At 43.4% G+C, this 26,012-nt stretch overlaps 1 protein-coding gene across 6 annotated transcripts in view; it reads right to left on the reverse strand.

The window, feature by feature from the left end:
* The window catches only part of RNF111 (ring finger protein 111), a 41,898-nt gene extending 21,718 nt beyond the window's left edge, over positions 1–20,180 (reverse strand). For 4 of the 6 annotated variants that reach the window (XM_071568105.1, XM_071568103.1, XM_071568104.1 and 1 more), the window contains exons 1-3: positions 19,538–19,752; positions 9,262–10,157; positions 674–800 (exon numbers count right to left, since the gene is read on the reverse strand). In XM_071568105.1, coding sequence (XP_071424206.1) covers positions 674–800; positions 9,262–10,157; positions 19,538–19,572 — 1,058 coding nt within the window. In that variant the 5' untranslated portion in view covers positions 19,573–19,752. Of the gene's footprint in view, positions 1–673; positions 801–9,261; positions 10,158–17,383; positions 19,291–19,537; positions 19,753–19,946 lie in introns of those variants that run through there. The other 2 variants (XM_071568107.1, XM_071568108.1) reach the window with 2 other exon arrangements.
* Positions 20,181–26,012: the final 5,832 nt, after the last annotated feature.

Genomic DNA, 26,012 nt, shown 5'->3' on the forward strand with positions numbered 1-26,012 from the left:
AAAACAAACAAAGCCCATGGCACAAATCACCATGGAGCTACCACTGTTTTGGCTGTAGCATTGCAGAAGGTAGGGGAAGAAAGAACTAATTTTTTCAAGTCTTTTAAGGCCACTGCAGAAAGCACTTCTTACTGATGCTGGAAGACACAAAGATGTTTTTTTTTAAATGCACCTTATCTGGCTTTAGACAGGTTTGAAGTTTTCTTCTTCAAGGAATTCCACTTTAACAGATTCTGTAACATTTGACAAACAGGGAACAAAACTTCCAGAGAGGCATGGAAGGACAGGAGAGCATGCACAGCAGCAGCTTCAGAAGAGTGGGATGCTCTGAGAACTGCTCAGGCAATCCTTGAACCGTCAACTGAGCTACCCCTGCCATCTCTGGGATCTCACTGTGCAGTTCTGCTTCCCCAAGTTCTGCCCATCAGTCACACTGACTGAACTACCCCAGCAACTCCAGATCAGATGCAATTGTCAAGCTTTGGCAAAGCTGTGCTCTGGGGTTTTTTGCTTGTGGGGTTTTTGTGGTTACTTGGCTTTTGTTTTGCTGATTTTACTGTGCCTCCTGGTTAGAATGTCAGTGACATTTCCTCATGGGCTTTTCATGACAGAGCACTGTGACAAAGCTGGAGACAAACAGAAGTGTATTAATACAGAGAGATGCAAATCTCACCTGTAGTTCTCACCAACTGTGACAATCTCCACTTCACTATCTGTTGAGGTAACATTTATTTCTTCATTAGCAGTGACCTGGGGAGTGGAGGATGCTTCAATCACCACAACATCTTCATCAATACTTCCTGATGAGGAAAAAGGAAGCAGAAAGTTTGTATACATCTCCCTCGGGAGCTGTTGTATTAAGAGACTATTCTTCCTAGACTAAATATACATGTAGGCAGAGAATTCCATGCCAAAGCTTTAGGTGCAACTGTCAAATACATGACCTAATTATTAAAGGCAGCAATTCTGCTGTAAATACTGAAGTAAAAAAGGAAGGAGACAGGACTGGGTATGGGGCAGGTATGCAAAATTGCATTACATTGTACAGAAAGAAATTACAGTGAATTTTATTACCTGTAACTCCAACAAAATTCAGTAATTTAATATAAAAACAGAATAAACTTTCAAACTAGCAAAGTAGGAGTGGTTTGTTATCACTAATAGCTCTTTTTAACATTTTCAGTTTTCAAAGTTCCAGCCTAACAGGCAGACACATGAAACACTTATCTACTGTTGTAACAGTGACAGTGACAAGTCTGAGCAATCTGGAATAGTTAAATTGAGCTATGGATGATTCACTGAGCCAAAAGAACTCCTAAAGAAATGAGCTGTATAGCTTAGAAATCACAAACTACCATTTTATTATTTGTAAATTGCTTCCAGAAAAGTGCTTGAAGACTTTGGTCTCATTCAAGTCAATACTTAGAACCTGTATGGACTGACTGTTTCCAGCTGCTCTCCCCCTTGACAAGGTGGGGCAGATTATCCATCCCCCTCAGTATCAACATTTTTATATTTTGAAGAAAACCAAACTGCATTACTTATTTTCCAATGGCCTTTGTTTCTGGTCATGTTATCCCAGGAAGACTGGTGGCTGAAGATGGAAAGGCCATGCTTCCAAACATTGGTACTCACCAGACTTGTGCAGTAGTGTGCAACAAAATTATCAGAACTTGCACAAAAATTTTGGGGAAAACGTAAAATACAGCAATGTCTAAAAAACAAAGTCACATTCAAAAATTGAAAATACTGAAAGGCTGGTCACTCAAAGTGAAAGGCAGCAGCTAAAAGTCATCAACACGTTCAGAAGAATGTAAATATCCTGGTTATCACAGGCAAATAAGCAACAGCTCCCTTACACAAAACTATCTTGGCTGCTCCCAGACAAAACCAGTTGGCCAAGAGCTGGGGAGTCAGTTAGGAAAACACACAACTGTCCTTCTCCCACCTTCCAAACACACACTTCTCTGAACCACAGTCAAGTTTCACAGCACTCCTCAGAGCCCACATCTCCTCAGGCTCAGTATTTATTGAAACTTATGACAGGGGCGAAAGTGGGAAGATTTAGGTTTAAATATGATTTTGGTGCTTCAGAAAATAAACAGGTCCTCCTTGAGGACAAAATCATATGCCATGTGCATCTATACTGAATTCACCCAGTGTGCATCTCTACCAAAATTCTGACACAATCTTAGCTCACAAAAACCAAACGGAAATCTAAACTGAGTGTCTACACTATTCAGATACTCCCCTTTGTCAAGGTTTGAAAGTTCAATTACTTAATTTTTTTTAAGCAAATCTTTAGTCAAGATGTGATTTTAGAGACTACATGAGTCAGACTGTACAAACTATCAGGACTGTTACTGAATGAACAGGTTTTATGATTTCCAAAATAACAAAGAAAATCTTTGGGAAAACAGTAAGTCATTTCAAGGATAGCATAGAAATAATTCAACTATATGCTGTTTCCTACAGTTCATGCTTCTCAATAACACCTTCCCAAGTAAAAAGCACAAACTGATGAGGTTTTCATCCCACGGAATTTTCTTCACAATTAAACAGAAAAACCCTCTCAACTATGCAAATATTTGTTCAATTGTTTTCTACAGTCCACCACAAGAAGGTACAATTTACTTCTTTGCTTTTGGCACTCACTAGTCACTGACCAGCCATCTTCTGTCTGTAAAGAACTTAAAGCAAAACTGATCTTACAGTATGAATACCTTACTCATCAATGTATCATCTAAATGATTGAACCTGTAAGAGACCAGCTAAATCTGTATAATGAGTGCTAACTATCCTAATCCTAAAGTCCTTGAAGGTAATCTCCCTTCAAGGAGAAGAGTCACTGGATTGTTGGCAGCACAACAGTTATGGAGATGTAAGAGAGGTACCTTGTACTGCTTTCAGAATAATACCTATGGCTACAAAACAAGCAGAAAACTATCCTCCTGCAGGTATGCCCTGTTCCTCTCTGTCATCTTCTGAGTCACAGAACACAGCAAGCAAATTATAATCTAGTTGGCTGTGACTAAATTAGCCCTTGGGCTACCACTGAAAGACTCTACATTTTATAAATGAACTAGTTAAAAACAAAAACTTCTTGAAAATTACAGCGAGGACTTTTCAGTTTCCACAAAATTTGGGGTGTTTTTCCTCTGCTCACATGCACAAATAGTATTTTATAGTGCATGCAAAACACCAAATTTCAGTTTGCAAGTTTTGCATATCCCAACAATTTGGACATTTCAGCAGCAGTTATTAAGCAACTATTAATCAGAAATAATCAGTAACTTCTTTACAGAAGCTTTTTCCCTCTCTTTTAAAAGCCTGTGTTATGATGGAAACCTCCTGCTCAGCCACCCTCAGGGAGGGGACAAACTACACATGCTTGAATCCAAATCTGAACACGTGCAAAATTAAAATAAAAACACAGCCTTCTCCAGGCCTGCCATCACAAAGACAGTAAATCTGACAGATTACTTTATTAAGCAGAGTGTAACTTCTATAATAATATAATACTCTGTAGTCCAACATTTAGATCAGTAAATGAGTGTATTTTCCCCCAGAAAGTTGTAAGATGACTTCAGAACAGCAACTGCCAGGTGCCACTGACAGACCAGCAAGGTTAGAATCGAATACCTTATTAATGCAGAAGTTGTAAGGAAGAGACTACACTTTGTGCAGTGTAACACATATGATATATAAAATTATACTATTACTTAACTCTGAAAGATCATGGCATAACCCCAAGATTGATTAATCACTCATCATCAACACAGGTACCCCACCAAGAAGATAAATAACACTGGTGTAGTATCCAAATTTATGTCTGACTGATTGTTGTCACTCCTGGAGGGTATTGTTACATCTGTTTTGCCATTAACATGGAGTTTCACCAGTTTGAATATCACATGTAAGGTAATGAGAGCATTAGAATACACAATTCCAGATGAGACAGTGTCATCAAGCCATAAGTGAAACCAGAAGAGCTTTAAAATAAGCGGCCAAGTTGCACTGACAGGGATGACATTTTGAGTTCCAAGCTTTCACTGGATCAGACCAAGAGCCTGCTCAGGCCCAGTTCTCTCTGCCAGCTGTAAAACTATGGAGTCAGAGCAGAAAATTCAGGCTACAAATTCTACCTAAAACCTCTCAAAGCACACAGCATCCACCACAATGCCACAGATGCCAGACTGCTCTTTCTTGCCCAGTCACTGCTCATGGACAGCTGTCACTAAGTTTGTTACATCCCTTTTTGAGCTTGTTGGTACTTGTGTGCCTCTACATGCCTGTGAATTAAAGATAATTAACTGGGTAGTACTTCAGCTTGAAATGGATAAAATGAGTGTGTCCATCTTTAACTCTCAATCTTCTTGAACTGGGTATGACCTGATAACACACTCAGCATAACTAACACCACTTTCTGAGCAGCCACCCTGTGCCTGAGCTGGTCACGTTTCTGGTCACATCCCCTCGTTCTCAGGCTCTGAAGGTCCTGTGCACCAAGCAGACAACCCAAACAGATTGGCACCTCCCCTCCCTCTGAGCCTGGAGATTCGTGGGTGCCAGGACGATGCCTCCCTTCCTGACTGGCCTTGGAGGGCCCAGGCACTCGGCCAAGCAGGTGCTGTTGATGCCCCAGCACAGGGAAGGCTCAGAGCACACACAGCCCTGCCTGGAAAATCAGCAGCTGCAAATGCCAGTGGGAACCTGGAACAGAACTGCGACCCCCCCAGCCCTCACTGGGGGCAAGGGACACCTCCATCTTCATCTGCTTCCTCTGATGACTGAGTGAGTGACTTGTGTTCTTTTATATGGTTTTTGAGTCTAGATTATGGTTAGTATATTGATAAAGCAAACAGCACAGTAACATTTGACCTGATCTGCAGAGGGTGAAGGTGATTCAAAATTCTAATTTAAGTGGTAGTTGAAATTTTGTGTTATGCTATTTATAGATTGCACAATTGAAATCTGCCTGTAGAAATCCTGTGCCATTCTACTCAAAATCATAATATCCTGCTAAGAAAATAAAGGTTTAATTGTAACTATGATTTAGTGCTGTCAACATTCTGCCCAGGATTCCTAAAAGAACCTGCCTGTTCTGTTAGGGTTGGATGATGGCAATTTTTCTGTACCTGAGACTTACTTGGAATATACTTTCCAATAGCTGGGCATGATGGGAGAAATTTTCCAAGCACACAAATTGCTTGGGAGGCTGCACCCTGGTGGAAAAGGCAGGGAACAACCAGAATCCAGGGGGTTCTGGCCAACCCCGAGACATGCTGATTCCAACCTCTACCACCTGTTCTTAACCAGGCACATCAATCTGGTCCTGTGGGCAATGCCTCAGCAAGGCAGCTCTGGGAGCAGTGTCTGCTCGGCACAGAAGGCTGCAGCAGCAACGGGGAAGGGCTGAAGTGCCTTCCACACTAACTTTTATTCCTGGAGCTATTTAAAGCTCAGACTCACAGCAGATGGAAAGAGCAGCACTGATTAATGTTGACTGCTCACAGAGCCAGGTGCTTCTTCCCTCACTGCTGCTCAGCTCTTCCCAGACCCCTCTCCAGTAAGTGGCACAGTAAACAGGATACTTATTCCCTTCCTTATCCACTAATGCTATTGAGGTAACAGCTTGGAATTATGAGCTGCATCAGTTACTGTGAGAAAGGACTGCATGCTGTAGTTTTCAGGAGGGATTAAGGAACTGAAAAATAATCAACTTTAACAACAGTCTGCTCATTTCCACTTAATACCTGTTCATCTTAAACCTGTTAAAATAATCTGAACATAAAGTGGTATATGCTTAACATTTTCACAAGCCTCTGGCTTGTCAAATATCAAATGTCTATATTCAACATTTTTTATAAGAGAGACAACAAATACACCAGAGGATCAAGAGGACAGTTGTGAATAAACTCAGTCTTATCATTCTAAGCAGCTTTGAACAAAATCTGGAGCAGCTTCTCATCAGCATTACATTTCAAGGGAAGAGGAAAGCCTGTTTAGCACTATTTGCTCAAAAATATAAAACATGTCAGACCCTGAAGGAATTTTAGGCATTATTAGGTGAACAATTTATGACAACGCAAAACTCTACCCAGATTTTTAAACAACACTTCCTCATTTTCCAGAGTTCTGCTTTATTGCCAAATCAGAGTATGTAAGGCTAAAAACTTGTTCCAGTTTTAGCTTTTGCTACATTTCCCTCCAGAGACTGGCTCCAAATAGCACTGACCCTGAGATGAAAATCATACACGTGTAGAAGCATTACAACATTACAGAGATCCAACTACTGCAAAAGTTGAAATTTTGCCACCTTTTATAAGCAAAGTCAAAAGAGAATTTTCTCTGTAGTGTGTGTACAGGGTTAGAGAAAAGCTTCTGCACTATATAACAAAACACAGAACCAAAATTTGTTTCACAGTAAAAATGCTGCTTCTTGCTGTCCTTGTAGCTGAAGCTCAACACTGACCAACATTCCAATTAGAACATACACACCTGACAGCACCTGCACCTTCAGCTCTACCTGTATCATTACATTACACAGTGGGTTTTACACTGCCCTTCTGTCTCCTCTGCCTCCTGAATGAGCTTCAGCTGCTCAGCCCGGGTTTAATGAGGGCAACTGCCTTTTATGGCAAACAGTTGGTAGAACAATATAATCCACTCCCAGATGACAGGACATACTGGTTCAATACTCTCACACTCCCAAAGCACAAAGTCTCACCAAAAGAACAGCTAAAGCTTTGATGGAAAAGGAGGAAAAATCCTATATATTGCTGTTTGGGTTTTCCTTCTGGTAAAGGTTTAGTTAAACAAAAAGCAATCCCCCTCTCCACAGCTCCATTCATGTGATTTTCCAAAATTAGTCAAGTTACTTCTATTAACTACAAGAACCAAACTGCTAAACACTTCCGTGATTAAAAAGATCTGTTCCTTTAATCCTACAATCAGGAAGAAACATCTTCCAAAACAGTATACACTAATTAATTTACTAGTTCTGTAAATGAACTGTCTCTTCAGATAAACATCAACATTCAAAGACATATTTTCTGAAATATTCTGAATAAAAATTGCTATTCAGTTGCTACAAGTCACATCACTTTGAAGCCTGCTCATAAAAAATTCGATTACCATATCTTTTTAAATTGTGTTTTCTTTTTGGATTATTATTCTCTTCCTTTCCTAAGTCTGGTCTGTAGTACTTTCACATATATGCCACAGGCCTCATAGTCTTAGCAGATGTTATTTGTCCTTCAGGATACTCTGTAATTTCTGCAGATGCACAGATGCCAGTGCAGAGCAGGGATATTTTCCCCCACATTAACAAGCCAGTGCAGCACTACTATCAATACAACTCCTTCCCCTTACAGAACCACCCCCATCCTTGCTCACTACACAGAGAAGCTGCACAGCTATTTTTCCAGCCGGCCCCATTTCTGTCCTAATTAACTCAATAACTAGAAATGCCTTATATAACAGCTGAAAGCTACAGAAAATGTTAATCACATTTTTATCTTGCTAAAAATAGGACACTTTCACACAGGATGTCTGCTCAACTTCCCATTATAACTGCAATGTAAATAAAATGCTCAAAACTTTCCATCAATACATATTTCTGCTAGGAAAAAACCCACAGGATTCACACACTCCAAGCCAGAGCTGCTTTTCAGCTCACTGCAAGTGTTAGTGCTGAAGCACAGTCACCACAGCACACATTCTGTAAGGCAGCTCTTCTTCCACTCACAACTGCTGTCAGTATTTTAATCTAAAATTAACTGTATGGATTTTCATCCATGACATGAAAAGAAAGAATTCCATATATAAAGTGTACTTTTTAAGTACTATAAAAATTAAGCCATTGGACTTCTCTACCTCTGTGTGGAAAAAGTTGTTAATTTTGCCTACACTGTTTTACAGTTACATGAGACTCCACCCTCTCTGGAAATGAGAAGAACCTATTAACTTAGAAACAGAGGTGTTAACATGAGTTTCCCAAATTGTATTTTAATAGAAATGTATGCACATGCCCACACATTTATTTACAAATCATATTCTTCAATGTGCTTAAACATGCAGGTCAAATGTAACTTTTTTAGGCTTCAAAAATTAATTTCTATCTCCACAAATATGCTGAAGATAATTAAGGCTGTGCAATAATTCTTCTGCTTCAGAGTTATAAATGCAGCCCTAGCACTGCGTAAGTAAGAATTTTGCACTACAGAGTTTGCTTCTTTTATTTAAACAGCACATTAAAGACCAACACAAGTAATAATCTAGACCTCAGTACTCTGGTTCTGTTCAAGCATAAATCCTGCCCCAATATCAACATTCACAGCTTTTTTTGTTTTAAACCTGTCCTTGTACTTTCAGTCATGAAAGGAATGATCAGCACAGTCTGAGATATGCTTTCACTTTTTAAAACATATTTGTTACTATATAAAACACATGGTTGCACAGATTAACACCATGCTGTGTTCTTTCTGCTTCCCCATGCTCCCTGAAAAGCTAAACAAATAAACAGAATGCACAACTACTTTCACTTGGCAAATTGAAGATGAAAGCAAGCCCAAGAAAATAAGTCAATGAACAAGAAAACCAACAAACACAACCAAAACAAAAACATCCCCCAAAAATGCTCCTTCAAGCATTCAGATACCGTGTTCAAGTCTAGAGAAACAACTGTGTAAACCAACTGCAAGATCATTACATTGAGTTTATTTTGGTAAAGCACATTTGGTATGTATAAAATACTTTTATTATCCCAATACTAAAGCTACTTTCAACTGCCCCCTGTTTCAGGGTCTTACCACAATGAACTTTTTTTTCTTCATATTTTTCTAAATTGTCAAATGCAGTTAAGTACTAGCAGATACTTCTATATTCTGAAAACAGACAGAATTGTTATTACCAGAATCATTTACAAAAGCTGTAATAGCTAAAATCTGTAATACAATTCAGCAGCTAAAAACAAATGGATCAACTCAGCAGCATGTGACTGATCAGACTGAGCAAGCTTCCAGTACATTGTTCAGACCATTAACTTTTACATAAAAGATTTTAGATTTGCTGTAATTCTACTGTAAGCTCTGAATGTACTTTTCCCATCAGGACTTTATGCTGTAATGTTCACGTTACTTCCAGGAAGTTTATTTATAGTATTAACTTCTACAAAAACAGCTCCAAAGAACTTATTAAAAAGACTATTGTACATGACTAAAGATAATTGATAAAAACCACCTCAGGATTTAGCTTTACCTGAAGGAACAGCTGTGCTGTTCTGATGGTTTTCACCAGGTGACACAAACAGGTCTTCCTCCCCTTCAGTGGAAGAGCTGGAGGAGGACTCCGTGCTGAGGTCGTTCTCGCTGGAGCTGCTGGAGCTGGGCAGCAGAGCGTACTTCCTGCGAGCCAGCACCTCCCGCTTCTTCCTCTGCAGCAAAATGCGCTCCTTTTGGTTCTGCGTCCGCTGGGATGAACCCGTTTTCACAACTCTTTTCCTATATGGGAGCCTTCTTAAAGAGCTGTTGTGAAAACAGGGCCTTTTCATTAACAGCCCGGGTACAGAGTCTGCCTCAGTCCGAGGCCACTTCTGTGACCTGGCGCTGTGAGTTCTGCTCGCAGGATTCAGCACTGCCTGGGGGTGTCTTACGGGAGCCTCTTTTTCTTCATCAGATGTTACTGTGTCAGAGTCTCCGAAATGTAAGCTAGATGAGGGCGAAGAGATACAGTCACTAAAAGACGAGTCATTGTCCTCACTCTGTGTTTCTAGATGCTGCCTCAATCCTAAGATTCCTTTATTTTCTTTCTCAGGACAGTTTTGAGTGTAGGAAGGACCAGCCTGCTGGCTCTTGCGCTTCTTTCGCACCACAATACTTTTTTCTTGGTCTGTATGGTTGCCATTCATGTCCTTTTGCTTTTGGGAGTCACCACATAAGTGAGAGAACTCATTCCCTACTTTACTGGCAATCATCTCAACTTCTGCAGTGAAGCTTTTGGCTTCCCCAATAGGCTCAGGGTTCAAGAGGATCCCCTTCAGACTCTCCTGTCTCTTTGGTGCATCAGAAGGAACTTCACTCTTCATATCCGCTTTTAGAGTATAAACTATATTACATTCAGGAGTCCATTTATACATGGAAAGATTTAAGGAAGGCCTAGAAAATAAAACAAATAAGCATCAAGAAAAGCAGCATTAGATTTTTCAAAAGCAAAACTGAAATCAGAGAAAACCCATTTACTGCTACAACTGATCCCCCAGTGGGAGTAGCAGAACAGCAGAAACTGAAATACAACTGTTTCAAAATATTAAGAATACTGCTTGACAAGGTAATTTTTCATTAAGACAGAACTCCTTAACTTGCATTGAAGGGAAGTTGTTATAGTTATTATAAGGAAAACATTATCACTTTCACAGAGCAAATACTGACATATGTCACCCACAAAACATTTGATATTTGCTTTGCCAATGCCTAAGCATGGGAGCTTCACAGGCCACTGCTTATAAGAAGGTTGTGGTTAAATAGCTCCAATAGCTATGCAAAAACATGCAAACCAGCATGTTTAAAGAAGGCCTACATCTTGCCCTGCAGCACTCCAACACAATACATGGTGGTGTATGGTAACAACTGAGCTATAAAAATCAGTTAATTAGAATTCATGGTTCTTTCATGACATGAAAAGGAATGAAACAGGAGAGATTTTTAACCTTTATTATTTTGGGGCAAAGTAATACAAACCCATTTATTACCTGGAGTGTCTTTAGAAAACACCACACATTAGCAGTGCAGTGTACAAAGTATTGTGTACAAAGGTATTTTCAGTCCATGTACTTTTGACTCCATCCTGTGACAGAAACTGAGCACATCATGTCATGTTCCCTTAACAGTCAGTACCAGGCAGGTTCCCCCTCTGCCAAAACATAAACCTGCCCATGTACAACAATACAACATTAGCCTCAAAGACTAGAACAACTTTTGTATTGGAAGGCTACTGAGAGACAGACAACAGCAACGTCAGTAATATATCCTGCTTTGTCTGGCACCTCTGCCTTCAGCTTAAATTCCCAAAAGACAGTGATGAAAGCATTTGGTTCCCACTGTGATAACGACTGAAACATTGTTACTGTAACTAAGATCAGCTTCTTATGCCTCAATTGAATAAGGCCGTAGTAGGTGTTTGACAGCTGTAGTATTTAAGCAGTTAAGTGTTCCCTTCTTTTCTCCTTCCCCTCACCACTTGTTTTAAGAAACACCTTCCATGCTCTTCTAGAATGAATGTGTATTCACTGGAACCAGAATGAAGAGCTCATCGATGTGAAAAAAACAGATTTCCTACCCAGATCGGCTTCAATTCATCACATAAGCACACCAACAGCTACACCTGGCTCACAGCAAGTGGTGCTGAACTACCAAAAGGCTGCTTAAGAAAACATGTGCAACAGAACCTTAAGGGGAATGGGGCTCCTTAAGCAGCACTGCTGGAATCTGTATGGAGTCATAAAAAACCTCTGAGGTATCAGCAAGAACAGCCACCCAGAAGGACCCTGACAGGTGTGTCTGTGCAAACCTTACACAGTTCAACAAGGCCAAGTGCAAGGTCCTGCACCTGGGCCAGGGCAATCCCAAGCACAAATCCAGGCTGGGCAGAGCACGGAGTGAGAGCAGCCCTGAGGGGAAGGACGTGGGGGGTGTTGGTGGGTGAAAAGCACAACATGACTTGGCAATGTGTGTCCTTAGCCCAGAAAGTCAACTGTATCCTGAGCTGCACCTAAAAAAGCACGGCCAGCAGGTCGAGGGAGGGGCTTCTTCCTCTCTACCCTCCCTGGACCGCTGTGTCCAGCTCTGGGGCCGGTAGCACAAGGATGTGGAGCTGCTGGAACGAGTCCAGAGGAGGGCCCTGAGGACGCTCTGAGGGCTGGAGCCCCTCTGATATGGAGACAGGCTGGGAGTTGGGGCTGTTCAGTCTGGAGAAGAAAAGGCTCCAGGGAGACCTTACAGCACCTCCCAGAGACTGTAAAGGGGCAAGACAGCAGGAGAAGGACTTTGGACAAGAGCAATGGAGTGACAGGACAAGGGGGAACAGCTTCACACCAAAAGAGGGTAGACTTAGATTAGTTAAAGGGAAGAAATTCTTTCCTGGTGAGGCCCTGGCATGGGTTGCCCAGAGAAGCTGTGGATGCCCCATCCCTGGAAGTGTTTAAGGACAAGTTGGATGGGGCTTTGACACGTGGTCTAGTGGGAGGTGTCCCTGCCCACGGCAGGGGGCTTGGAATGACATGACTTTTAAGGCTTCTTCCAACCCAAACCATTCTATGGTGATTCCATGATCTATGCCAGGTTAAGTAGGACTGCCTAATTCAGCTCCATAACCTTCTGCCCCAGTCTCCAAATTCTTCAAAATGTTAATGCAGTCTTACATCCAGTGCTAATATTTAATGCTTTGGTTTGTTTCGCTATAGAATGAATTAATACAAGATTGAGGCTACAGAAGAGATTCATATCAGTCTTTTAGACTGTTGCACAAACACGCTTCAAGGAACAGAGTGAGCCAGCTGTTCCTAACAGACCCTGCAGAATTACTTATTCTGATTTGCAAGGGGGTATAAACTGATGTACCATGCCAGGCAGCCTGTGCTCTCTTCACAGCCATAAGCAACTGATCTACAGCTTCATGGGATGTAATCTGAAAAACTTTGTAAAGGTACATATGCTGCAGTATTAACATCTGAAGAAGCTGTAAGATCACTGGATCTTCATGGAGATCAAAAATCTTTTGGATCCCAGAACCACAGCTGAAAAGACCCATTTGAATGTTCTCAGTGGAAATCCTACAAACACTTGTAACAGTCACTGTTAAAGGCCCATATCCTCTGAAAAGTAGGCAAGTGTTGCTGTTCTCTGTTGACATTACAGCAGAGAGGTGTGTGTTCCATCACAGTCAAAAGCCATCTGTGTGTAAGCTGGACTCAACTTCTCCTGTCAGTACAGACAACAGGACAGGTTCCTACTTTCATTTCATCAAAGCACAACTGTTTTTGTATCAGTATGCTGTAGTGGAATGCACTATATAAGGGTATCCTCCTCCTTAGGGCTGAAGAAAAGAAGGTGCAAAATTGGAAAAAAACTCGGAGTAAACCTGAAGAGTTTAAGAGTCTCCATAGCAAACAAAAAAGACTATCAGAGCTGTGGGATTCTGCTCCCTGCCAGCTGCTGAGGGAAACACCAGCTCTCACACACTGCTCCCCATGCTTGTCCAAACCCTCACACACAGGGACCATCTTTCTTTGAAAAAAATTAAGATACTTCCATTTTATAAAATTTTTAACAAGGACAGGAATTCTGCATTCAAACCTCTTGCAAGCACACAGAGAACAACCAGCACACGGTCCTTTTTCTCATCCTCACAAGGTCACCTTTAAGGCAGTATTTTTGCTGTTATTTATGCACCACTGTTTAGAGAAATGTAGCATTTAGTCTAGTCAATCTTCACACAGTCCAAAAGCAAGTCAGACCCTCCCACAATAATCCTGAATGTCATCACAAGTGTTTTTAGAAAATTCACCATATATTTCAATTTGGGGGGAAAAATACTTTATTCAGAAAGATTATTGTCTTTGAACACAGTCATAACTTGCCATCGTGTATTATTACATGTCCAGCTTATACAGTTTCCCATCCTTTTAACATGATAAACTGAGGGGGCAATTCTATTTGATTCTGAAGTTTTTTCAAAAAACAAAAATCTGAAACATTTTCCCTCAGTCAGGGGCTGCTTTATAACGGACTCTGTTCCACTCACTGGAGTGCTGCCCCCAGTCTATTGTCAAGCTCTAGTGGAGAAATCTCAGTCAGTATGAAAATTCTGCATTCTGGCTGTGATTATCTTTGTATAAGCTCTGTTTAGTTTAGCACAGAGGGCACTGTGCTGGAATACAGATATAATTATGTAAGTTACAGCAAAAAAATTAGAGCAACAACATTTATACTTTGAGAGACCTCAAACTACTGCAAGAAGCCAACACTGAAATTACCACACAGCAAAAACCAGTGCATCTGAAACACTGTCACTGGCTTAGTTTTATTTCAACAGGCAGCCTTGACACACCAGAACCAGTTAACAGATTCCAGCATTTTGTGTATTTTCATTCTTACAACCAGGAAAAGTCTGCAGTAACTTGACCTAGCAATCAGAACTCTGCATTTTTCCTGACCAGCACAGAGCCTGAAGAATTGCTTGCTCAGGGAGAGCTGCTGACTCCCAACTACAGCATTACACAACAGCTTGGACAGGAATATGGTTTGGAAGTGAATGACAGCCATCAACAATAACAAACAATCCATTCCTTCACTACTTAAAAATGCTATAGCAAACCTTCAAACAAAAAATTTCACCAAAAGAGACACAAGCTGGAAGAAGAGCTTACCATTTAACTAGATTTCAATGCATTTTAAGTATCTTCAGTGGTTACACATAAGAAATACCCATAATATGTTCTTTTACACAGAAGACAAAGTATAAAGGGGGTCTACAAAAATATTATGCAAATAGTCACAAGAATGAGATCATCTGCTGTTAAACATCCAGGAGATCCTACAAAATCTACCTCTAATCAAAAGTAGTCCTCAGAAGCTTTTCCAAAAAGCAGCAAGATGCAGTAAGATCAATCAGCATTAGTGTTCCTCCTTCCTAATGAAAACATCTGCCTATTGACTGTGAGAGGGAAAATGGGGAAGTATCTTCTTTAAGCCACTACAACTCAATGAAGGGCTGCTAAGACAGGTACCTGAAAGCTATAAATAGTTATTCTAGTTCCCCTCTAAGATGTATGACTATTAAGAACTATGAAGTGCACCTGACTTTTTTATCCATTCATGTCACAAATTAAATCCATTGTTATTAATCATGCCAAGACACGGCAGTGCAAGAAAATTCATGCAAAGTGGGGAAGTCCATTGAAATTGCTCAGTCAAAAGGCAAGCTCAAAGTTTGAGATCTTTACAGCAGGCAAGTTTATGACCATATATCAAATCAAAATACATCTGAGTTACAACATGGAGCAAAGTATTTTATCATTAATAATTAATTCCTTTACGAGCAACCAAAAAGTCTGTAGCATTAAATTTTAGCATACTATATATTGGTCTTCTAAACTTTGCCAGCAAATAAAGCAACTGCAAAGTTAAAATCTATGCATTTTAGGAAACACATAAAACAATCAGAAACTCCATTATGTAGCAAACACATCTTTATTCACAGGACAATATGAAATACCATTGCAAACCACGCTCCATTTCCTTTCTGTGTTTAAATAAGGCCACAGTGATGACTCCAACTTTTGAATGGCAAAATTATTTGAGAATTCCCTAAGCAGAATATTCCTCTTTTGCCCCACAGGAAGCTACAGTATTGCAGAACAACATGCCCAGTATTCATTACTAACTGCATGATCATGCTCTGCAAACAAGGTCTTGCTTCCAGACTCCCAAAGACAGTCCATTACATCCACCCAGACAGAAGGGTTTGTGCTTTGCAGAGAGGTGCTGCCACTTCACGAGCCACAGCAGTGCTGGGAGGCTTTTCCACTCCTTGCAGGCAATTCTGGGAACCATCACTGGCTTGGAAAGTCTACTCTTGAAGTGAAACTACGTTATTTTAAGTACAGTGCTACTCTCACTAACCTTTGCAAAGCCATCTCATCAAAGTCAGATCACAGTGGCTGCACTGTCAAGTATTGCAATGAACAGTATCCACCCTCTGGACCAGCAAAGTCCCCTAATTTTATCCCTGAAAAGAAATTCCTGAGACCTTCTAGGTTTGTTTCCTCACACATAAGTCAATTCTTATCTTGCAACAGAAACGTCAGGCCACCTACAGGACACAAAGGCTCCATCACACCACACTGCCTCTTGCCTCTAAGAGTAAACACCCCTCTACTCTTAGGGAGAGACTCCTGAAAGTGTCTGCGCATTTTTTCTAACAGAATCCAGCACAGGACAGCTACAAACAGAAGAGCTCTTCCATGGGACAGATCTAAGGCCTGGCTCCAGCTGGAACACACAGAGAGTGTGCAGCTGGAAGCACCTCAGGTCCATCAGCTGCGGGGCCAGGAGCAACTCTGCAGAGTCCCACGAGCAGCAGGTGAGTTCCTGTGCACAGAGTCCCAGAGCAGCAGGCGAGTTCCTGTGCACAGAGTCCCAGAGCAGCAGGTGAGTTCCTGTGCACAGAGTCCCACGAGCAGCAGGCGAGTTCCTGTGCACAGAGTCCCAGAGCAGCAGGTGAGTTCCTGTGCACAGAGTCCCAGAGCAGCAGGTGAGTTCCTGTGCACAGAGTCCCAGAGCAGCAGGTGAGTTCCTGTGCACAGAGTCCCAGAGCAGCAGGTGAGTTCCTGTGCACAAAGTCCCACGAGCAGCAGGGACTGTCCCCCAGCACACTGAGCCCCTGCAAGGCCATAAAGCTCGCCCAGAAGTCCCAGCACCGCTCCAGCATCAGCCTGCACATCCCACCTGGGCAAGGCATCTCTCTGACTTTGCACATGGACACAAGCAGGTGGATTTGACAAACACAGTGATCATAAGCACATTCTTCAGTCTAGACATTTCTCTGCTCCATCCTAGGCTTAAACTCAGTCAGCCACATTAACACTACGTAAATCATGGGTTTAAGACATGAGCATTATGATTTGGCAATCAGGAATGTTTTGGCTTCAATCAACTCCAAAACAAACATAACAGCAATGAACTTGGGAATAAAAAGTTGTAACTTTATAAAAGAATGGCAAAATGCAATTTTTTATTGGAGGTTAAGATCTTAACTAGGAATTCTACTTCCAGAAACATCTACGGAAGTTACATGGCCACCAAAAAATCTTAAAAAGAAATATTTCTTATTTCCCCTGACCTTTGAGGTGTGTGTAACTGTTTTTGCTGCAGTATCATCTTGCAAACACTTCTTGATAGAGCTTTGAGCAGCAAAGTAAGACATGACCTTTGCCACAACTGCTAATAAGAGCCTTGCAAGTGACAATTATGAAATGAACCATTAGGACAGTTTTATGTTCTTCAGGAAACCAGTGACAAGTAGGGGATTTTTTTAGATACTAAACTGAGTAGATCTACCAGTTTCAGAGGGAAGGACAGTGCAGCAGAGCCAAGGGGCAGTGGGTATAAGTGAACATTTCACCTAACAGCAGTCAACTATTAGGACTGCACTTTATTGGTAAAAAAAAAATTACAGAAGCAAATAGCCTTTACTGGCCTCTTGCTAGGAAACCCAGGAACCAGCCCTCAGATTTCATTTGGCAAACACTTACTAAGGAAGACAATTTTAACTTATAGAAATTACTTTTCCAAATAGCATGAGCTATATAAAACAGCAAAATAACCTTGTTGGCAAAATTTTGTTTTAGTGAAAGAAACATTTTCCTTTCTTCTTCCCCTCCACTCCATCAGGGTCTTCTGTTAGGCCTGACAGGAGCCTATCAAGAAAAACACTAATTACACCCAAGCCTGAAGGAAGTTCACAAGTTAAAGACTTCAGCTGCAGGTACATTTGGTGGTGCTTGTAAGAGCACTCTAAGCTTTGGAAGCCGCTGATCATGATCGCACTGACAAACCTTGGGGGACTGACTGGGAGTAACTCTCCTACCCCTGTGCTGTCCATGTATCCCACACAACATTACTCAATACACACATTCATAAATCTGCTCTCAACCTCACTGACATGCAAACAGCCAAACCACTGGTTTTATCTGGTGATAAAACTCACTGAAAGGACAGTGCACATAAGTAAAGCTGTGGGGAAATCCTTACAGAACCTCTGCCTATGGCAAACCCATCTCTCTGTACCATCCCCATTGTTTATATGTGAATTAAATCTTCCCCAGACTATCCTCACTCCCACCTCAATTTTTTTCCCATCAACTGTTTGACATCCAAGCCTCAGTTCACCAGCTAAGGAGAAGGACACTATTACCTTTATCCTCTCAACAGAATGTTCTCACCATTAGAGGAAATATAAGTAACTGAAATGAAAGACTCTTCATCTTGGGGAAAAAAGGCAGCAACTGCTGCCACCTAAATATTACTGCAGCACAGCCACCTCCACTGAAAGTCAACTGCTCTAACTGTCTGGTTATGTAGGTCAGCAAAGTTATTAATTTAAAGATAAAGTGCGAGTCACAGACATGTAAAGATACATTCTTAATACACTTTCACAAAATTCACTGCTTCACAAAAAACACATTTCTGAAAGGTCAGAATGTTCCCATCCAGATTCTGAAAGGACATGCAAAATATGCATGAATACTGTGAGCTGTTGTTCACCCCCGGGCTCCCAGTATTAGACACAACCACAGCTGTAGCTGCCAGGGTTTCAACCACCAATAAAGAGATTTTTATATATACAAGACTTCAAGAGTTCTGAAACAGGAGTCTTAAACACTTTTACCCAACTAAAATTAAATGCAAGATGTCCACTCCCAGCCTTTCCCATCTGATGCATTCCATAGGTCATTTCATGCTGTGAATGAACTCTGCTCAAGAGGAGTGACCAGATGTTCACTCTATCAAATGGACCAAGATCACATCTTCCCTTATCAATCCAAGCACATCGGCAAGAATCACCTCGGCTAACAGGGTTTTTCTGTGTTCCCCTCCCTGCCCCAAGGTAGTCCCTTTATCTAACAAAAGTGGGAGCAAAAACATTTAAATTGCTGGAAAACAACTTTGACAGCAAGGACTATAGACCTGTCAGCTATAAGGAGCTTTGATTTTTGTTTTTTAAGAGTGACAAAGCATTCTCACTATTTAAATATAAATGTTTCCTCAAATATGCTGCTACTAAGTATCCAGATTTAATCTATCTTTGGGAATTTCTATTGGTTACAACAAAGAAAATGTAAGGCCTTCTTTTGCACCTCAAAACCCAGCTTTCCTTTAATAGTTTATGATACAGATATTCCAAAACAACAAACGTCATTTGCTACCCTGGTCTCCACCACGAGCAGTCAATTCTTGTATTTCTGGTCAAATATTGGTTTCCAAAGTCATTAGAATCAAATGAAGTGGGATTATTACAGCAAATATTTACCTCATGTCCTCTTTTGGAATAGCACTTGGCTATCAGGAATGAAAGATTTCATTTAATCTACTAAAGCAACCAGGCCTTGCTTATGACTTAACTAAACCATTTCCAGCCGCGGAAGAGCTTACTCAAACAGCACGAAAATGCCGTGAATGCGCCGCTCAGCCCCCGCCACCGCCACAGTGACACCTAAAGCAGCGCCAGCTCCTTCCCTGCCCGCCCCGGCCCATCCCCTTCCCTGCCCATCCCATCCCCTTCCCTGCCTGCCCCAGCGGCCCCGGCCCCTTCCCTGCCCACCCCACCGTTCCATCCCCTTCCCCGCCCATCCCATCCCCTTCCCTGCCTGCCCCAGCGGCCCCAGCCCTTTCCCTGCCCACCCCAGCCCATCCCCTTCCCTGCCCGCCCCAGCCCCTTCCCTGCCCGCCCCAGCGGCCCCGGCCCCTTCCCGTCCCACCGCAGCGTTCCAGCCCCGGCGCTCCCGGCCCGCATTCCCGGGGGAGCGCGGCTCCCTTGTCTGCCGGGCACGAACACCTGACAAGGACGGGCTTTTTTTTTTAAACACGGTTTAAGAGAACACCAACTTCGCAAACAAAACAAATGACGTCATAACAAGCCCTGCCACGCACTGAACTCAAACCTCATTTCCGCGAGGGGCACAGTCGTGACAGAGCCGCGACAAACCCCCCGAGCGCCGCGGCGGCCGCAACGGAGGCTCCGCTTTGTGCGTCAGCAGGCGCTGCAAAAAAGGGCAAACCCACGTCCTGCGCCAACCGCCCCATCCCGCCGAGCCCCGCCGGCCCCGCCGCCGCTGAGGGGCAGCCCCGCCCGGCCCGGCCCGGCCGCGGGCCCTGCGCCCCCCGTACCTGAGACAGCGAGGCCGCGGGGGAAGGGGCGGGCGGCGGCGGCGGGGTGCGCAGGGCCGAGCGGCGGTGGCGGTGCCCCGGCGGTGGCGGCGGTGGCGGTGCCGGAGCTGTGCCCGCCGTGCCCGCTCTGCCCCCGGTGCCGGCGCTGCCCCGGGCGGGCCCCGCGCGCTGCTGGCGCAGCCCCCGCCGCTCCCAGCGCAGCGCAGCCCCGCGCGACACTCGGCGCTGCTTTACAGCCGCCCGCAAAGCGCAGCCGCGCCCGCGCGAGCCCCGCCCCCCGCCGCGCCCCCTGCCGGGCGGAGGGGACAACGCAGAAAATGTCATGGGATGAGATGGGATAAGGGATCGGGATGGGATGGGATCAGGATTGGGGATGGGATGGGATCACGATGGGATCAGGGATCGGGATGGGATGGGATGAGTGACAGGCTGGGATCAGGGATCGGGATGGGATGAGGACGGGATGGGATAGGCACGGAATAGGATCGGATCAGGACAGAACAGGATCAGGGACGGGATGAGAGGGGGACGGGATCGGATCGGGACGGGATTGGGATCACAGCGACATGAGATGGGTCCGGGATGAAATCGGGCCGGGACTCGAACAAGGCGGGATGGGCTCAGGGCCGGGATGGGCTCAGGGCTGGGATGGGATGGGCTCAGGGCTGGGATGGGATGGGCTCAGGGCTGGGCTGGGCTGGGCTCAGGGCTGGGATGGGATGGGCTCAGGGCTGGGCTGGGCTGGGCTCAGGGCTGGGATGGGCTCAGGGCCGGGCTGGGCTGGGCTGGGCTGGGCTCAGGGCTGGGCTGGGCTGGGCTCAGGGCTGGGCTGGGCTGGGCTCAGGGCTGGGATGGGCTGGGCTCAGGGCTGGGATGGGCTCAGGGCTGGGCTGGGCTCAGGGCCGGGATAGCCTCAGGGCCGGGATGGGCTCAGGGCCGGGATGGGCTAGGCTGAGGGCCGGGATGGGCTCAGGGCTGGGATGGGATGGGCTCAGGGCCGGGATGGGATGGGCTCAGGGCTGGGATGGGCTCAGGGCCGGGATGGGCTCAGGGCCGGGATGGGATGGGCTCAGGGCCGGGATGGGCTCAGGGCTGGGATGGGCTCAGGGCTGGGATGGGATGGGCTCAGGGCTGGGCTGGGATGGGCTCAGGACAGAGGCTCCGCTGCTGCCGCCCCGGCGCTGCCGGGTATAAACGCGTACCGGGTCGGCCCGGGCTCTGCTGGCCCGCAGCGGGACGGGAGCAGCGCACGAACCACGCACAGGAGGTTCCACCTGGACGTGGGGAAGAACTTCCCTGTGCAGTGCCGAGCCTGGCACAGGCTGCCCAAAGGCTGTGGAGTCTCCCTCAGTGGCGATATCCCAGCCCTGTGCCGGGGGCTCGAGGTGGCCCTGCCCGTGCAGGGAGGCAGCACCTGAACCGGCCAGGCCGCCCCGCTCCCGCTCCCTGCGCTCCCCCTGTCCGAAAGCCTGGGGGTTTCTCGGCCCGCGGGCTCTCACGGTGTCTCACCGCCTGTCCCGGAGCCAGCGGGAGGTGAAGCTGCGGGGAATGCCGACAAACGGCATCTCCGAATCTGCCTTTTCCGCAGCAATGCGCTCAGGAGCCCGCGCAGGGCACCCTTTGCCCCTCTGGTGTCCCCGCCGATGTCCCGCACACGCTGCAAGAACTGCTCCGCACAGGGACCTGTGTCACACGTGCCTGGCACCACTGGAAGCATCACTGCTTTGAGAGGGCTCTCATTTAGCAGAAACCCTGAGTGTTTGCTGACTTTGCAGCTGCCGAAAGGCCATGACAGCTCCGTGCCAGAGATGACCTTCCACCAGTGTTGGTGAAGACATTCAGAACACGTCCAGCTTAAAACACTGCACAGACAAGGGATGTGTGCGCTCCCAGTGATCAACAGCTACAAAGACACAAGACTTTGGAGCAGAAAAATACAGTCTGATCAGAACAGTAGTTAAAGATCTTCCTGAGCATACACTGCCACTGTGGAGTCATCAGTGCACAGGAGTTCCTACGTGTTTTGGAGGAGCTCAACAACCTTCATGCATCATTACAAAAGAAGTGGTCACTGGGAAAAAATGCATGTTGATGCTATTAATTGCATGAGTTTCTGAATGGAATTTCCTTAAAGCAAAAGTGGACGAAACAATGTGGAAATTATTTCTCAAACGAGAAAAAAAGGCTTTAAGGAAAGACTCCAGTACATGCCAGCCTCAAAAGAAGACATCTATCTAGGGGCAGGAAAACATTACTAAGCAAAGGCATATCCAAATATGTACAAAAGAGCACAAAGCACAAGAGGTGCTACACCACATAAATGATATGAAAATAAAGACACATTCAGCTTTATGTGTGAAGTGAGAACACAGGAAAAAGTGAGACCCACATAGAGCAAAGGGGGGAAAAGGATCACAGGTGACTTCATGTGGTTTCCTTTCAGTTTGCAATAAAGACAAAACCACAGGTTATCCAGCATTAACCTGCAACTTTTTTCTACTCTGTGTGTGTGTTTGGTAGGTTTGGGGAGGGGTTTAATTTTTTTATTTTCGAATCATGTCACATCCAGCCAGTTTGAGTAAACAATGACACTGGGCACAGAGGAAATAACCAATGAAACTGGTGGTTTCTGAGGAGAATGAGGAGACAGCAACAGGCAGAGGGAAGAAGGCCACACCATATTCAATGGAGGTCACCTGTGGCTTGATTTAAGCAATTTTAATATTTTCTATTAAGCACTGGGACCAAAGTTGAAATACTGTAATAAAAATCAGCTAGGAAAAAAATAATCAAGGTGATACATGGGAAGAACTCGACCCTGAGGACTAATAGGAGCAAAGTGAAAAAAACATGAAATAAAATATAAGGAATGTGGACTTGAATATTAACGACTAAAAGTTTTGGGTATTTGTCCAGTAAAAGGCAGTAGGACGAGAACTTCAATAAGGTGTGTAATTAAGTAAATGACCAACATGATGTGGACATTAAAAAGCGAACAGGTCTGTACAAATATTTTAGTCTAAAAAACTTTCACAGAGAGAGAGAGAGGTTCCAATGCTATTGTAAAAAAACATTCTTGAAGTCTTAAAACTACTTTATGCAGCTTTTTTTTTAGTGTGTATTTGGGGAAGATGAACTCAACAGAACATTCAAGAAAACAGCATGGATAACATGAGAGCAAGCTCATGAAATTTGGCTGGATTACTTTAAGAAATGAGACAGAAGAGCATTCTGTATAAGCTGATCAGAGACAAACAGCAATAAAACCCCACACCAACCAGTCGTGTATTTACCTGCTGACGTAATAATTGGTTTGAACACTCATGCCAAAGATGACAGAAAGGTAGTTCTTGGCAGAGAAAATGTACAGAGTCACTCTCTGCTCACCAACTGAAAAACATACAGAAGACCATTTCAAAAACAAAAAACAAGAGGCTTTAGACTGGCTAGAATTTTCAGTTCACAAATTAAAAAGCAGTGCAGGGTAAGTAGAGATGGTCTTGATCTTCTCCCAGAGTGGCCAGATGATCTGTAAGTGTTCTAACTGTACATGATTCTGTAGACCTTTCCTACTTGGGTAAAATAAAATACAGGCAGAATTCCTAGAATCTTTATTAGTTAAGATTTCCAAATACCTATTTCTGACAGTGAACTAGTAACCTGGGGGTCAGCTCACCCCTAAGCTCACCCTTAAATTAACATTTGATAAACATTAATTTGTCCATTGATAGGTTATAACATAAGTTTTAAAGAGAAGTGATGTAGAAAACAATTCAATACCAGAATTATTCACAATTGGAAAAAACCACAACTTCTATCTATGCCCTTTGATACAGTTATTTCTGCCATTATTTTAGTATCTTGCAGTGACAGTTGTTTTGAGACTATTTTATTGATTCCTTGGACAAAAAAGATCCTCCTTCTCACACTTCTTAGCTACAGAAAATCACAAAGGTAAAATCGAACCCTTCTAAATCACTAATGCAAATTTCAGGATGGTTTTCAGGCCATGGCACCATCAATTCACACTGAACTCTTCAACTTCTTCTCACTAGAGCTGAACAAAACCATTTCTATGTGCACGCCAGGGCCTGGCAGAACTGAAGACATCAAGAGGAAACTCTCTTATCTAAGATCAAAATACAACAGCTGGCAGGATATTGCACTTTACATTTTTGGCAAAAAGACAAAACTCCAGGCAAGCCCCTCATCCCCAGGCACCCTCAGGGGCACAGCTCTGTGCCAGGGGGCTGCATCTGTTTGTTTGTCACCAAGGAAGGTGAGGCACAGCTTTTTCCAGAGGCAAACACCAGGCTGTGGAGCACAGTCCCACTGGGAATGTGACCAAGATGCAAACTGCACACTGGCACAAAGAGGTGTCTGCTCTGAGCTCTGTGAACCGCGGGCCTGGCACGTCCAGGACAGTACGGAAAGCAGCCCCCTCCCAAACTCCCGGCTATGCAGGGCAGTGCGGATCTCCTGTCACACCCACTGCTGCTGGAGGAGCTGTCGCTGCAGCCACATTTATATTCACCAGGCCATCCGTGACATCACAGGGAGCTGTGCAGACTTCAAATGGACCATCCTTCAGCATAGATCTAAATGTTTGCAAGTGTTAAGTCAATTTTCAATTACTGGTAATATTAATAAACTGTGAAGCCTCTCATGGTGGTGTGTTGTGAGGATAACAGAGAAAAGAACATCACAAAAATTGTGGGCTTGATACTCAGATGATAAACAGTCACAGCTCCAGTCAGACTAAGATGAAGATCTTACCAGTGAAAATGGCAGAAAGAGAAAAGGGAAGAGAGAAAAAATGCTGAAAGATTTGTATTATGAAAAATTTGATAGTGGGAAACAAGAAAAGACTGATGCATTTGTGGAGTCAAAAATAAAACTGGACAGTTGTCAGTGCTACACATTTTATGATGATAAATACAGGAAATTTTCTAATGTAATTGAACTAAGAGCTTTCAAAAGCTCTGGAAAATAACAAAATACCACTCAGGTAACTTATATTTTTAAGATATATGGAAGGACAAAATACCCTGCATTAGAGTAGAATGTAGATACAGAAGTGACCCACTAGGCACTCCCTTGATTTTAAGCTGTGCAGCCCGATAAGGCTCTGTAAGGTTGGAAACTGCTTTCACAACACATTGCTTCAGAAATTATGCAAATCCCTACTAAGGTCTCAAAATATCTTTCTGAGATAATCTGACTGCTTAAGTATTTAAATTGCCATATAATTAAGAAGGTGTGGTATATATAATTACTTGGAAATAGCTACTTTGTTGACATTATTTTTAATGGGTCCTTTTCTCCCAAAAAAACAAATACGTCACCAGCCTCATACTAGAAAGATCACGAGATATTCCTTTCTATTCTTTCAGTGCTTGTACAATAAAAAGGTCAAATATATTTTTGAGTTTTAATGATGAATCAGCACCTGTTTTCAGAGCAATTAGGTTTAAAACAAACAAAACATCCTGCATTTAATGATCTGATTTTACACTAAGAAATTCAACAGCCATTTCCTAGAATGCATATACACTTCCAGTGGAAAAATAAAGGAAAATATTCGTGTTTGATTAACAATTAGATTCATATTTGTCTCCTTGCTGGTCTGTAGAAGAATTATGAGAGATATTTAGAGATGCGAAATTCATTTCTACAACCTTCTTGCGACTGCTCATCATGCAGTGTATCAATAATACATCAAAAAGAAAACGACACATTCAGACTAGAAGCAGCTTTTTCATGTAGCAGTGATGTGTATTAGATTATCACTGACTTAATCTCAAAGTGTATCATCAGTTATTCACTGAAAACATCTGCAATGTTTTTTACTGTTGCTTTGACTGCAGAGAGAAATAGTGCAGCTAAAATTCTATAACACACCAGCTACTATTTTTTAAATGTAAACATGGCCAGAGGCTCGAATACAGTCAAATTGATATCAGGAATTAATAAAAGCAAAGTTTGAAGTTCTACTAAGCAGGCAGTGTAACATGAGAACTGGGACAAGGGTCCATGTCTTTCAAAGAAAAAGGGACTTTTCCTGCT

Source organism: Pithys albifrons, chromosome 13 (genome assembly GCF_047495875.1).
Source record: "Pithys albifrons albifrons isolate INPA30051 chromosome 13, PitAlb_v1, whole genome shotgun sequence".
NCBI classification, from domain to species: Eukaryota; Metazoa; Chordata; class Aves; order Passeriformes; family Thamnophilidae; genus Pithys; species Pithys albifrons.